Source organism: Salmo salar, unplaced genomic scaffold (assembly GCF_965601325.2).
Source record: "Salmo salar unplaced genomic scaffold, fSalSal1 ptg000587l, whole genome shotgun sequence".
Taxonomy (NCBI): domain Eukaryota; kingdom Metazoa; phylum Chordata; class Actinopteri; order Salmoniformes; family Salmonidae; genus Salmo; species Salmo salar.
In genome coordinates, this window is record NW_027675427.1 from 1,174,548 (window position 1) to 1,190,000 (window position 15,453).

General features: G+C 39.1%; 1 protein-coding gene across 1 annotated transcript; it reads left to right on the forward strand.

Annotated features, from left to right (window-relative positions):
• Positions 1–811: 811 nt before the first annotated feature.
• Positions 812–6,604, forward strand: LOC106594149 (uncharacterized). Its single transcript, XM_045711883.2, has 5 exons — positions 812–3,151; positions 5,318–5,572; positions 5,693–5,835; positions 5,967–6,070; positions 6,237–6,604. The coding sequence occupies exons 1-5, from the start codon at positions 3,010–3,012 to the stop codon at positions 6,364–6,366; spliced, it is 774 nt and encodes a 257-aa protein (XP_045567839.1). The 5' UTR covers positions 812–3,009; the 3' UTR covers positions 6,367–6,604.
• The last annotated feature ends 8,849 nt before the right edge of the window (positions 6,605–15,453 follow it).

The following is a 15,453-nucleotide window of genomic DNA, read 5'->3' on the forward strand; positions in this document are numbered from 1 at the left end:
TTCTCTGTGTCACGGAGGCTCTCCGCACTGCTAAAGCTAACTCTCTCTCCTCTGCTCTCATCCTTCTAGACCTATCTGCTGCCTTTGATACCGTGAACCATCAGATCCTCCTCTCCACCCTCTCCGAGCTGGGCATCTCTGGCACCGCGCACGCTTGGATTGCGTCCTACCTGACAGGTCGCTCCTACCAGGTGGCGTGGCGAGAATCTGTCTCCGCACCACGTGCTCTCACCACTGGTGTCCCCCAGGGCTCTGTTCTTGGCCCACTCCTATTCTCGCTATACACCAAGTCACGTCGCTCTGTCATATCCTCACATGGTCTCTCATATCATTGCTATGCAGATGACACACAATTAATCTTCTCCTTTCCCCCTTCTGACAACCAGGTGGCGAATCGCATCTCTGCATGTCTGGCAGACATATCAGTGTGGATGACGGATCACCACCTCAAGCTGAACCTCGGCAAGACGGAGCTGCTCTTCCTCCCGGGGAAGGACTGCCCGTTCCATGATCTCGCCATCACGGTTGACAACTCCCTTGTGTCCTCCTCCCAGAGTGCTAAGAGCCTTGGCGTGACCCTGGACAACACCCTGTCGTTCTCCACCAACATCAAGGCGGTGACCCGATCCTGTAGGTTCATGCTCTACAACATTCGCAGAGTACGACCCTGCCTCACACAGGAAGCGGCGCAGGTCCTAATCCAGGCACTTGTCATCTCCCGTCTGGATTACTGCAACTCGCTGTTGGCTGGGCTCCCTGCCTGTGCCATTAAACCCCTACAACTCATCCAGAACGCCGCAGCCCGTCTGGTGTTCAACCTTCCCAAGTTCTCTCACGTCACCCCGCTCCTCCGCTCTCTCCACTGGCTTCCAGTCGAAGCTCGCATCCGCTACAAGACCATGGTGCTTGCCTACGGAGCTGTTAGGGGAACGGCACCTCCGTACCTTCAGGCTCTGATCAGGCCCTACACCCAAACAAGGGCACTCCGTTCATCCACCTCTGGCCTGCTCGCCTCCCTACCTCTGAGGAAGCACAGTTCCCGCTCAGCCCAGTCAAAACTGTTCGCTGCTCTGGCACCCCAATGGTGGAACAAGCTCCCTCACGACGCCAGGACAGCGGAGTCAATCACCACCTTCCGGAGACACCTGAAACCCCACCTCTTCAAGGAATACCTGGGTTAGGATAAGGTAATCCTTCTAACCCCCCCCCTTAAAAGATTTAGATGCACTATTGTAAAGTGGTTGTTCCACTGGATATTATAGGTGAATGCACCAATTTGTAAGTCGCTCTGGATAAGAGCGTCTGCTAAATGACTAAAATGTAAAATGTAAAATGTAGCTATTTAGACACCCAGCAAGTTTAGCACTCACCAGCTGGGTACTCTGCTGACATAATCTAATATTTTGCTTTCGCTGTAAAGCCTTTTAGAAATCGGACAGTGTGGTTAGATAAAGGAGAGTCTTGTCTTTAAAATGCTGTAAAATAGTCATATGTTTGAAAAATTGAAGTTTTTGTATTTTTGAGGAATTTGTAATTCGCGCAACGCTTATCATTGGATATTGGAGCAGGTGTTCCGCTAGCGGAACGTCTAGATGTAAGAGGTTAAATCGGGTACGTTTTTTATCCGGCCGTGTAAATACTGCCCCCTACCCCCAACAGGTTAACACTGAGCACATGTGACAGACGTGACAGAGTCTGGAGACGCCGTGGAGAACGTTCTGCTGCCTGCAACATCCTCCAGCATGACCGGTTTGGCGGTGGTCATTGTGTGGGGTGGCATTTCTTTGGGGGGCCGCACAGCTCTCCATGTGCTCGCCAGAGGTAGCCTGACTGCCATTAGGTACCGAAATGAGATCCTCAGACCCCTTGTGAGACCATATGCTGGTGCGGTTGGCCCTGGGTTCCTCCTAATGCAAGACAATGCTAGACCTCATGTGGCTGGAGTGTGTCAGCAGTTCCTGCAAGAGGAAGGCATTGATGCTATGGACTGGCCCGCCCGTTCCCCAGACCTGAATCCAATTGAGCACCTCTGGGACATCATGTCTCGCTCCATCCACCAACGCCACGTTGCACCACAGACTGTCCAGGAGTTGGCGGATGCTTTAGTCCAGGTCTGGGAGGAGATCCCTCAGGAGACCATCCGCCACCTCATCAGGAGCATGTCCAGGCATTGTAGGGAGGTCATACAGGCACGTGGAGGCCACACACACTACTGAGCCTCATTTTGACTTGTTTTAAGGACATTACATCAAAGTTGGATCAGCCTGTAGTGTGTTTTTCCACTTTAATTTTGAGTGTGACTCCAAATCCAGACCTCCATGGGTTGATAAATTGGATTTCAATCAATTATTTTTGTGTGATTTTATTGTCAGCACATTCAACTATGTAAAGAAAAAAGTATTTCATAAGATTATTTCATTCATTAAGATCTAGGATGTGTTATTTTAGTGTTCCCTTTATTTTTTTGAGCAGTGTATAATCAAACTAAGGATGGTGGGAGTCATATCATGTATTATATTATCACACTAAGGCTGGTGGGAGTCATATCATGTATTATATTATCACACTAAGGATGGTGGGAGTCATATCATGTATTATATTATCACACTAAGGATGGTGGGAGTCATATCATGTATTATATTATCACACTAAGGCTGGTGGGAGTCATATCATGTATTATATTATCACACTAAGGATGGTGGGAGTCATATCATGTATTATATTATCACACTAAGGCTGGTGGGAGTCATCATGTATTATATTATCTAACTAAGACTGGTGGGAGTCATATCATGTATTATATTATCAATCTAAGGCTGTTGGGAGTCACGTAGTGGCCAGGGTTGTGCTAATTTCACAATTTCCCCTTCACTGTGGTTGGTTGATAGAGTTTCACTACCTAAAGTCACACAGACGCAGGACTTTGCAGGGAGAAGACACAGCTATAGACGTATATTAGAGTTGAGGTTAGAAGTAGAAGTTACTGTATTTCACCACAAGTGTGTTAAGATGTCAGAGGGAGTCTATGAAAACTCAGATGGATTTGAATACGATGAGCCTGATGCAATGAAAAACACAGAGATTGATGGCCAATTATATTCCAATGTAAGAGCCTTCAAGCCCAGTTCAAGAGATGGAGTTGTTGCTTCAGGTAAGATTACACACACACACACACACACACACACACACACACACACACACACACACACACACACACACACACACACACACACACACACACACACACACACACACGCACACACACGCACACACACGCACACTAAACAGGTGAGATTACCATGTAGTAATATGGCTTTGTTCTGGACGACTGTGGAATCACACTCTCCTTAGCCGATGTGAGTAAGACCTTTAGACAGGTCAACATTCACAAGGCCGCAGGGCCAGACGGATTACCAGGAATTGTACTCTGAGCATGTGCTGACCAACTTGCATGTGTCTTCACTTACATTTTCAACCTCTCCCTGTTTGAGTCTGTAATACCAACATATTTTAACCTCTCTGGGCTAGGTGGCACCAAATCGTCCCACCTACGTAACAGCCAGTGCAATCCCATGGCGCGTTATTCAAAAACCTTAGAAATGCAAAACCTTAAATTTTTCAAACATATGACTATTTTACACCATTTTAAATATAAGACTCTCGTTAATCTAACCACACTGTCCGATTTCAAAAAGGCTTTAAAACGAAAGCAAAACATTAGATTATGTCAGCAGAGTACCCAGCCAGAAATAATCAGACACCCATTTTTCAAGCTAGCATATAATGTCACATAAACCCAAACCACAGCTAAATGTAGCACTAACCTTTGATGATCTTCATCAGATGACAACCCTAGGACATTATGTTATACAATACATGCATGTTTTGTTCAATCAAGTTCATATTTATATCAAAAACCAGCTTTTTACATTAGCATGTGACTAGCCTGTGACTAGCATTCCCACCGAACACTGCCGGTGAATTTACTAAATTACTCACGATAAACGTTCACAAAAAGCATAACAATTATTTTAAGAATTATAGATACAGAACTCCTCTATGCACTCGATATGTCCGATTTTAAAATAGCTTTTCGGTGAAAGCACATTTTGCAATATTCTCAGTAGATAGCCCGGCATCACAGGGCTAGCTATTTAGACACCCAGCAAGTTTAGCACTCATCAAAGTCAGATTTACTATAAGAAAAATTGTATTACCTTTGCTGTCTTCGTCAGAATGTACTCCCAGGACTTCTACTTCAATAACAAATGTTGGTTTGGTCCAAAATAATCCATCGTTATATCCAAACAGCGACGTTTTGTTCCTGTGTTCAAGACACTATCCGAAAGGGTAAATAAGGGTTACGAGCATGGCGCAATTCGTGACCAAAAAATTCTAAATATTCCATTACCGTACTTCGAAGCATGTCAACCGCTGTTTAAAATCCATTTGTATGCCATTTTTCTCGTAGAAAAGCGATAATATTCCGACAGGGAATCTCCTTTTCGGCAAACAGAGGAAAAAATCCCAAAGGCGGGGGCGGTCGGGGTCACGCGCATAAGCCAGTGTCTCTTGATCGGCCACTTGAGAAAGGCGATAATGTGTTTCAGCCTGGGGCTGGAATGACGACATTCTGTTTTTTCCCGGGCTCTGAGAGCCTATGGAAGACGTGGGAAGTGTCACGTTAGAGCAGAGATCCTTAGTAAATGATAGAGATGGAAAAGAAGTTCAACAAATGGTCAGCGTCCCACCTAGCCCATAGAGGTTAACAACACAATAAAGGTGACAACAGCTACAGTTCTGCAGGCTATAAACGCAGTGCAAAAACAATCACCCACAACCCCAAAGAAAAACACACACACCTATATAGGACTTCCAATCAAAGGCAACTCAACACACCTGCCTTCAATTGGAAGTCCCAATCAACAACACAAACATCCCCATACACAAAACTGCCACGTCCTGACCCCAAAACTAAAACAATAGCTCCATCTGCTGGTCAGGACGTGACAGGAAGAGACCCTCTGGAGTTGCTGCAGTGTGTCTGGGGTGTGTTCTCCTACTGACTGGGATCATATGCCTGTCTGTCTACTGTAAGTTTAGTATTTTGTCACTGAGACTTAAGTAGCATACTTAATCATCCTTAATCATACTTAATCATACTTAATCATCCTTAATCAACCTTAATCATACTTAATCATCCTTAATTATCCTTAATCATACTTAATCATCCTTAATCATCCTTAATTATAGTTAATCATCCTTAATCATCAATGGTGTGGTAGTTACATGTTTGATTAACTTTTCCCTTTTACAGATGGAGTCATTGGTCATCACGACTCAACAGAGAGAGACCAGCTACAGACCAGTTACAGCCTTCTGACTAAAGAGAGAGACCAGCTACAGACCAGTTACAACAAGCTGACTAAAGAGAGAGACCAGCTACAGACCAGTTACAGCCTTCTGACTAAAGAGAGAGACCAGCTACAGACCAGCAGTAACACCCTGACTAAAGAGAGAGACCAGCAACAGAAAGAGAAAAATTATCTCATGAGAAAGTTCTCTAATCTGAGTGAGTTTACCAAATAAATGATCATAACATCACATATCTAATATCCAGTCAACTTGTGTTTGTATTCTAAAATAATAGGTGCAGAATAATAAGATGGAAATTCATGTTTTTGTCTTGTAGAACAAACCTGCCCTAAAGACTGGAAGAAGTTTGAATCCAGTTGGTACTTCCTGTCTACTGAGACTAAAACCCGGGGGGAGAGCAAAGATGACTGTCTGGAGAGAGGAGCAGACCTGGTGATCATCAACAGTGATAAGGAACAGGTGAGAGAGAAAGAGAGAGAGATATGGCGGGGGGGTTATGATCAAACATCCCTTGGTCAGTAATGTATCTTCCAGTATTTAACACATGTAGTCTATAGTAGTTGACAATATCAGCTCTTTCTCACCAACAGGAGTTTCTCTTCAACCCCAACAAGGGTTTCTGGATTGGTCTGACTGACACTGTTACTGAGGGGACCTGGAAATGGGTGGACGGCAACCCACTGACCACCCCAAAGTAAGAGACTACTGCTCTAACAACTCTGACCACCGTTTAGGGGTAGGACTGATTCTGTGTGTTTTTCATACTCTAGATTCTTAGAGAGTATCCAGTCTAGCTCTGTATTGTTCATACTCTAGGTTCTGAGAGAGTGGTCAGTCTAACTGTGTTGTTTCTACTGCAGGTACTGGGGGAGTGGACAGCCTAATGGTGGTGGAGTGGAGAACTGTGTGTTGTTAACTCACAGTTCATCAGACCAAGGACATGGCAGGACTATCCGTGTTCATTTAACCGTTCCTGGATCTGTGAGATAGTTCTTTCTCACTTTTAGTTATGATGTTGATTGTCATGCTGAAAGTCATGATACCAGCTACAGGGCCTTCAGAAAGTATTCACTGCCTAGACCTTTTCCACATTTTGTTGTTTACACGCTGAATTTTTAAATCGATTAAATTGAGATTTTACTGTCACTGTCCTACACACAATAACTCATAATGTCAAAGTGGAAATATGTTTTTATTTTCTTTTTTACAAATGAATAAAAGATTTAAATCTGAAATGTCTTGAGTCAGAAAGTATTCAACCCCTTTGTTATGGCAAGCCTAAACACGTTCAGGAGTAAAATGTGCTTCCCTTGACACATAATAGGTTGCATAGACATAATAGGTTGCATAGTACAGTATAAAATAGAAAGGAGGACCAAGGCACTCTTCATATAATTGATTAAAATGCCTTTATTTGTATGGCATGTTCAATAGAAACAAGGTTTTAAAAATCTGACGCGTTTCGGCTGCATGGCCTTCGTCAGGGAGTACAAAGAAATAATACAATGTCCTCCTTTGAACAGCTTTTCCAATTAGCCCTAATTTGAAGAGGGAGTGGTTAAAATTGATTGGACACACCTAGTAAGCAATACTATACACATTACAAAGTGAAATACTGTAGCTATGTTATCAAAAAAAATACAACTCCAAGCTAGAAGTATCAGAACACTTAGAAAGGTAGTTCTAACCTTAAACATGACTGGGAGAAGTGTGAAGAATAAGAAAGCAATATATTCCATAGTACACTAGAACACAGCCAAACATGAACAACAATAGTCTAAACATAGCTGAGGGCAATTGAGCAAAATGACCACTAGATGATAGCAAATGGACCTATCACAACCCTACAGGAATGGTGAGAAATCCATATCTTCATTTAAACCAGGGTATTTAGTGGCTTATAATTTGTAAATCCAAAAACTTTCCCTTTGGTTTAACTGTTTAAGACGGTCCCCTTTTCTAATAGAGGCCGGAACATGATCAATACCCACAGCTTGTAGGGAGGCAGGGTTGCCATGGTGTAGTCTTCATTGCCTACCCGTATAGCGTACTTGTGTTCCGCTAAGAGGTCTTGAAGGCGTCTCTAGGTGTGTCCAATTCATTGTGTAACCACTCCCTCTTCAAATTAGGGCTAATTGGAAAAGCTGTTCAAAAGAAGTCATTGTATTATTCTTTGTACTCCCTGACGAAGGCCATGCAGCCGAAACGCGTAGGATTTTTTTAAACTTTGTTTCTATTGAACATAACATACAGATAAAGGCATTTAAATGAATTATATGAAGAGTGCCTTTGTCCTCCTTTGTTTTTAATAAATAACATTAATGTGTTCAGTCCAACATGACATGTTGTTGTGGTATATAATAAATCATATTAATGTGTACAGTCCAACATGAAATGTTGTTGTGGTATTCTCCAATAATAAATCATATTAATGTGTACAGTCCAACATGTAATGTTGTTGTGGTATATAATAAATCATATTAATGTGTTCAGTCCAACATGTAATGTTGTTGTGGTATATAATAAATCATATTAATGTGTTCAGTCCAACATGTAATGTTGTTGTGGTATATAATAAATCATATTAATGTGTACAGTCCAACATGAAATGTTGTTGTGGTATAAAATAAATCATATTAATGTGTACAGTCCAACATGTAATGTTGTTGTGGTATATAATAAATCATATTAATGTGTACAGTCCAACATGAAATGTTGTTGTGGTATATAATAAATCATATTAATGTGTACAGTCCAACATGTAATGTTGTTGTGGTATATAATAAATCATATTAATGTGTACAGTCCAACATGTAATGTTGTTGTGGTATTCTCCAATAATAAATCATATTAATGTGTACAGTCCAACATGTAATGTTGTTGTGGTATATAATAAATCATATTAATGTGTTCAGTCCAACATGTAATGTTGTTGTGGTATATAATAAATCATATTAATGTGTTCTGTCCAACATGAAATGTTGTTGTGGTATATAATAATTCATATTAATGTCTTCAGTCCAACATGTAATGTTGTTGTGGTATATAATAAATCATATTAATGTGTACAGTCCAACATGTAATGTTGTTGTGGTATATAATAAATCATATTAATGTGTACAGTCCAACATGAAATGTTGTTGTGGTATATAATACATCATATTAATGTGTACAGTCCAACATGTAATGTTGTTGTGGTATATAATAAATCATATTAATGTGTTCAGTCCAACATGTAATGTTGTTGTGGTATATAATAAATCATATTAATGTGTTCAGTCCAACATGTAATGTTGTTGTGGTATATAATAAATCATATGTGTACAGTCCAACATGTAATGTTGTTGTGGTATATAATAAATCATATTAATGTGTACAGTCCAACATGAAATGTTGTTGTGGTATATAATAAATCATATTAATGTGTACAGTCCAACATGTAATGTTGTTGTGGTATATAATAAATCATATGTGTTCAGTCCAACATGAAATGTTGTTGTGGTATATAATAAATCATATTAATGTGTACAGTCCAACATGACATGTTGTTGTGGTATATAATAAATAACATTAATTTGTTCAGTCCAACATGTAATGTTGTTGTGGTATATAATAAATCATATTAATGTGTACAGTCCAACATGAAATGTTGTTGTGGTATATAATAAATCATATTAATGTGTTCAGTCCAACATGAAATGTTGTTGTGGTATATAATAAATCATATTAATGTGTTCAGTCCAACATGTAATGTTGTTGTGGTATATAATAAATCATATTAATGTGTACAGTCCAACATGAAATGTTGTTGTGGTATATAATAAATCATATTAATGTGTACAGTCCAACATGAAATGTTGTTGTGGTATATAATACATCATATTAATGTGTACAGTCCAACATGTAATGTTGTTGTGGTATATAATAAATCATATTAATGTGTTCAGTCCAACATGAAATGTTGTTGTGGTATATAATAAATCATATTAATGTGTACAGTCCAACATGTAATGTTGTTGTGGTATATAATAAATCATATTAATGTGTTCAGTCCAACATGTAATGTTGTTGTGGTATATAATAAATCATATTAATGTGTTCAGTCCAACATGTAATGTTGTTGTGGTATATAATAAATCATATTAATGTGTTCAGTCCAACATGTAATGTTGTTGTGGTATATAATAAATCATATTAATGTGTTCAGTCCAACATGTAATGTTGTTGTGGTATATAATAAATCATATGTGTACAGTCCAACATGAAATGTTGTTGTGGTATATAATAAATCATATTAATGTGTTCAGTCCAACATGTAATGTTGTTGTGGTATATAATAAATAACATTAATGTGTACAGTCCAACATGTAATGTTGTTGTGGTATATAATAAATCATATTAATGTGTTCAGTCCAACATGTAATGTTGTTGTGGTATTCTCCAATAATAAATCATATTAATGTGTACAGTCCAACATGAAATGTTGTTGTGGTATATAATAAATCATATTAATGTGTTCAGTCCAACATGTAATGTTGTTGTGGTATATAATAAATCATATTAATGTGCACAGTCCAACATGACATGTTGTTGTGGTATATAATAAATCATATTAATGTGTACAGTCCAACATGACATGTTGTTGTGGTATATAATAAATCATATTAATGTGTTCAGTCCAACATGACATGTTGTTGTGGTATATAATAAATCATATTAATGTGTACAGTCCAACATGTAATGTTGTTGTGGTATATAATAAATCATATTAATGTGTTCAGTCCAACATGTAATGTTGTTGTGGTATATAATAAATCATATTAATGTGTTCAGTCCAACATGAAATGTTGTTGTGGTATATAATAAATCATATTAATGTGTACAGTCCAACATGACATGTTGTTGTGGTTTATAATAAATCATATTAATGTGTTCAGTCCAACATGTAATGTTGTTGTGGTATATAATAAATCATATGTGTACAGTCCAACATGAAATGTTGTTGTAGTATATAATAAATCATATTAATGTGTACAGTCCACCATGTAATGTTGTTGTGGTATATAATAAATCATATTAATCTGTACAGTCCAATATGTAATGTTGTTGTGGTATTCGCCAATAATAAATCATATTAATGTGTACAGTCCAACATGTAATGTTGTTATGGTATTCTCCAATAATAAATCATATTAATGTGTACAGTCCAACATGTAATGTTGTTGTGGTATATAATAAATCATATTAATGTGTACAGTCCAACATGTAATGTTGTTGTGGTATATAATAAATCATATTAATGTGTACAGTCCAACACACCTGAATCTAAATGATCTACATGGAAGCAGGCTGGGAGGGATTGGCTTGTGTGTTGTTGTCTTAGCAACGAGGTAAGCCTAGTAAACTATGACTGGGGTTTTTGAAGACTTTGTAATAAATACATTGAATGTGGACTTTGAAGTGGTTTCATTTGTTTTCCACAATAATACTCACTTCATCTACTACGTTTGTTCCAGGTTATCTGACCGAACCAACAAATATTCACAATCATTATCTGAACTATCAGACGTCAATACTCTTACTAATGAACTTCAAGTCCTTAGACGTTTCCACGGTAACGCATGATGAACCGCTAAATGGCTTGACTTTGAACTTTGCTCCCTGGTTTGATTTGAGAGAACATGCCATCATGATAACCTCTACTTACAGTACTAATACTGACCACATTCATACAGCAGTCTATACAGTACTATACTGAGGACATTCATACAGCAGTCTATACAGTAATATACTGACGACATTCATACAGCAGTCTATACAGTAATATACTGACGACATTCATACAGCAGTCTATACAGTAATATACTGAGGACATTCATACAGCAGTCTATACAGTAATATACTGAGGACATTCATACAGCAGTCTATACAGTACTATACTGAGGACATTCATACAGCAGTCTATACAGTAATATACTGACGACATTCATACAGCAGTCTATACAGTAATATACTGAGGACATTCATACAGCAGTCTATACAGTACTATACTGAGGACATTCATACAGCAGTCTATACAGTACTATACTGAGGACATTCATACAGCAGTCTATACAGTAATATACTGAGGACATTCATACAGCAGTCTATACAGTACTATACTGAGGACGTTCATATAGCAGTCTATACAGTACTATACTGAGGACATTCATACAGCAGTCTATACAGTACTATACTGAGGCCATTCATATAGCAGTCTATACAGTAATATACTGAGGACATTCATACAGCAGTCTATACAGTACTATACTGAGGACATTCATACAGCAGTCTATACAGTAATATACTGAGGACATTCATACAGCAGTCTATACAGTAATATACTGAGGACATTCATATAGCAGTTGTCGTGTCTTTGGCATCATTAAACTGAAGACATGTTTATCAAATAACTCTCTGTAATTATTATTACGCGATTAAACTGATTAATCGTGTAACTGTAATTAACTAGGAGGTCGGGGCACTAAGGAAAATATTCAGATTAGAAAGTTATAATTTTCCTAATATAACTTTCAGATATTATAATATCTGATCTATGAGTCCTCTGATTAATGATGTGTTAGTTTACCTCACGTCAATCTCATTCCAAACGTCGTAAATTGTTGGTTATCTGCACGAACCCAGGCTTCACTATGAGTCATCCATACATCAATTGTCTTAAAATCATTTATATACTAATCTAAGTAATTCACAGAAATGCATAACAAACAGATATGGTTACAAGGAAATGATAGGAGAATGTGCCCTAGTGGACTAAACCAGCATGGCGGCTTGTTACACAAAGGGGGTTGGGCTTGAATGAAAGAGAGTGAAGACAAGAAAAGAGAAAGCAGCTATGCTATCGTAAATACAGTATCTTATGCATTCTAAATTACCGCCCATTTGGAAAAGGAAAATGCAATAAATATTTACTCTGAGCTGCGCTTCGGTAGATTGGTCGTAGATGCTGGCCGGGTTGGCCAACAGATCTTCCTGTACTCGGGAGAATGTCTCTGGTGGTAAATTGGATACGTGGTGGTATCTTCGTCTGGTTGTTAGACTGGATCCGTCGTCCGTCCTTTCCTAGCCCACGTCTACAGCGGCCGCTGCTAACTCAACTGCTAGGAAGTATCACTTCTGTAGTGAATAAGTTCAAAGTTCATACCATTCGCCACCAAAGCTCACGCTGAGGTTGACTTAGTTCTGTATTTGACATGTGAGTCCTTTTAACGCAGAGGCTGCAGACCTCATGTAGTGGAACCCTGGTTACATTGTGTCATTGTCTTATATAGTGGCGAGGGGAGAAGGGTGTGTTTCATAGTTTAGAACCCCTGTCTCTTCATGCGGGCCACTGATTGGTCAGGGCTCTTTCCTTATGAAAACCCAATTCTCTCATTTGGAAGCTAAAATTATATTTCATCCCCTAACAAACAGTTTCAATATCAAACATTTAAACTATTCAGCTTTAACCAGTATTGTCCATGTTGCTATGGAGACAAATGCTGTGCCCAAAATTCTGACAAAACACATTTTAAATGGAAAATGGACACATAATAATCCATTAGGCTTCTGCATCACGCACACACTCAAAGACACACACACACACACACACACACACACACACACACACACACACACACACACACACACACACACACACACACACACACACACACACACACACACACACACACACACACACATCGATATGTGACATCGAAATGGTGGTCTGTGAGGGAGGGTCAGAATCCAGAGACAGCCAATGGGAAGGCAGAGAGACACTAATGAAACCACATTAATTTACTGCTGAGTATTCTCAGTTAACTGCACAAAGGAGAACTGAAAGTTCAAAGACAACTTGAAAGCGGAATAAATCAGGAGATTGTGCTAAACCACAGCTGTGTTGCAAAAGTCCCTACAGCCCATTCCACTGTTCCCCATCAGTCTGCAGAACAACACTAGTGTATTAATATAGATACATGTAACATAAGTCCTTACAGCCCATTCCACTGTTCCCCATCAGTCTGCAGAACAACACTAGTGTATTAATATAGATACATGTAACATAAGTCCTTACAGCCCATTCCACTGTTCCCCATCAGTCTGCAGAATAACACTAGTGGATTAATATAGATACATGTAACATAAGTCCTTACAGCCCATTCCACTGTTCCCCATCAGTCTGCAGAATAACACGTGTGTGAGGTCAACATTAGTTTTACAACACCACCTCATAGCTGGAACCAACTACAAAATACACTGCAATTGGACGATTGGGCAAATTTCAAATATTGATTAGGGAACTATTTGCTGAGGAATGTGTTTTTCTTGATTGTTTGTCTATATATTGTATGTGCAGGTCTCCCTTGTGGAAGAGACCCTGGTCTCAATGTTGACTCCCTGTTAACAGGGTTATAAAGGTGGAAGAGACCCTGGTCTCAGTGTTGACTCCCTGTTAACAGTGTTATAAAGGTTAAGGATCTGAGATCATTTATTGTCTTCACCTCAAACTAACCAGAGTTTCAGTAAACCAGTTTATAAACTACAGAACACAGCTTTGTAAGAACACTATAAGAAGGAGAAAACATGTATGCAGTCAAATTCACTGTTATCTTTCTACCTTCCCCCATGTCTCATATTCACTGTTATCTATCTACCATCCCCCATGTCTCATATTCACTGTTATCTTTCTACCTTCCCCCATGTCTCATATTCACTGTTATCTTTCTACCTTCCCCCATGTCTCATATTCACTGTTATCTTTCTACCTTCCTCCATGTCTCATATTCACTGTTATCTTTCTACCTTCCTCCATGTCTCATATTCACTGTTATCTTTCTACCTTCCCCCATGTCTCATATTCACTGTTATCTTTCTACCTTCCTCCATGTCTCATATTCACTGTTATATTTCTACCTTCCTCCATGTCTCATATTCACTGTTATCTTTCTACCTTCCCCCATGTCTCATATTAACTGTTATCTTTCTACCTTCCCCCATGTCTCATATTCACTGTTATCTTTCTACCTTCCTCCATGTCTCATATTCACTGTTATCTTTCTACCTTCCCCCATGTCTCATATTCACTGTTATCTTTCTACCTTCCTCCATGTCTCACTGTTATCTTTCTACCTTCCCCCATGTCTCATATTCACTGTTATCTTTCTACCTTCCTCCATGTCTCATATTCACTGTTATCTTTCTACCTTCCCCCATGTCTCATATTCACTGTTATCTATCTACCATCCCCCATGTCTCATATTCACTGTTATCTTTCTACCTTCCCCCATGTCTCATATTCACTGTTATCTTTCTACCTTCCCCCATGTCTCATATTCACTGTTATCTTTCTACCTTCCTCCATGTCTCATATTCACTGTTATCTTTCTACCTTCCTCCATGTCTCATATTCACTGTTATCTTTCTACCTTCCCCCATGTCTCATATTCACTGTTATCTTTCTACCTTCCTCCATGTCTCATATTCACTGTTATATTTCTACCTTCCTCCATGTCTCATATTCACTGTTATCTTTCTACCTTCCCCCATGTCTCATATTAACTGTTATCTTTCTACCTTCCCCCATGTCTCATATTCACTGTTATCTTTCTACCTTCCTCCATGTCTCATATTCACTGTTATCTTTCTACCTTCCCCCATGTCTCATATTCACTGTTATCTTTCTACCTTCCTCCATGTCTCACTGTTATCTTTCTACCTTCCCCCATGTCTCATATTCACTGTTATCTTTCTACCTTCCTCCATGTCTCATATTCACTGTTATCTTTCTACCTTCCCCCATGTCTCATATTCACTGTTATCTTTCTACCTTCCTCCATGTCTCATATTCACTGTTATCTTTCTACCTTCCCCCATGTCTCATATTCACTGTTATCTTTCTACCTTCCTCCATGTCTCATATTCACTGTTATCTTTCTACCTTCCCCCATGTCTCACTGTTATCTTTCTACCTTCCCCCATGTCTCATATTCACTGTTATCTTTCTACCTTCCTCCATGTCTCATATTCACTGTTATC

What these genes read in the sequence shown, in the direction of transcription:
- LOC106594149 (XM_045711883.2), top strand. Translation starts at nt 3,010, where the DNA reads ATGTCAGAGGGAGTCTATGAAAACTCAGATGGATTTGAATACGATGAG. An exon ending in AGATGGAGTTGTTGCTTCAG is followed by an intron (nt 3,152 to 5,317) that starts GTAAGATTACAC and finishes TCCCTTTTACAG; the next exon opens with ATGGAGTCATTGGTCATCAC. An exon ending in GAGAAAGTTCTCTAATCTGA is followed by an intron (nt 5,573 to 5,692) that starts GTGAGTTTACCA and finishes TTTGTCTTGTAG; the next exon opens with AACAAACCTGCCCTAAAGAC.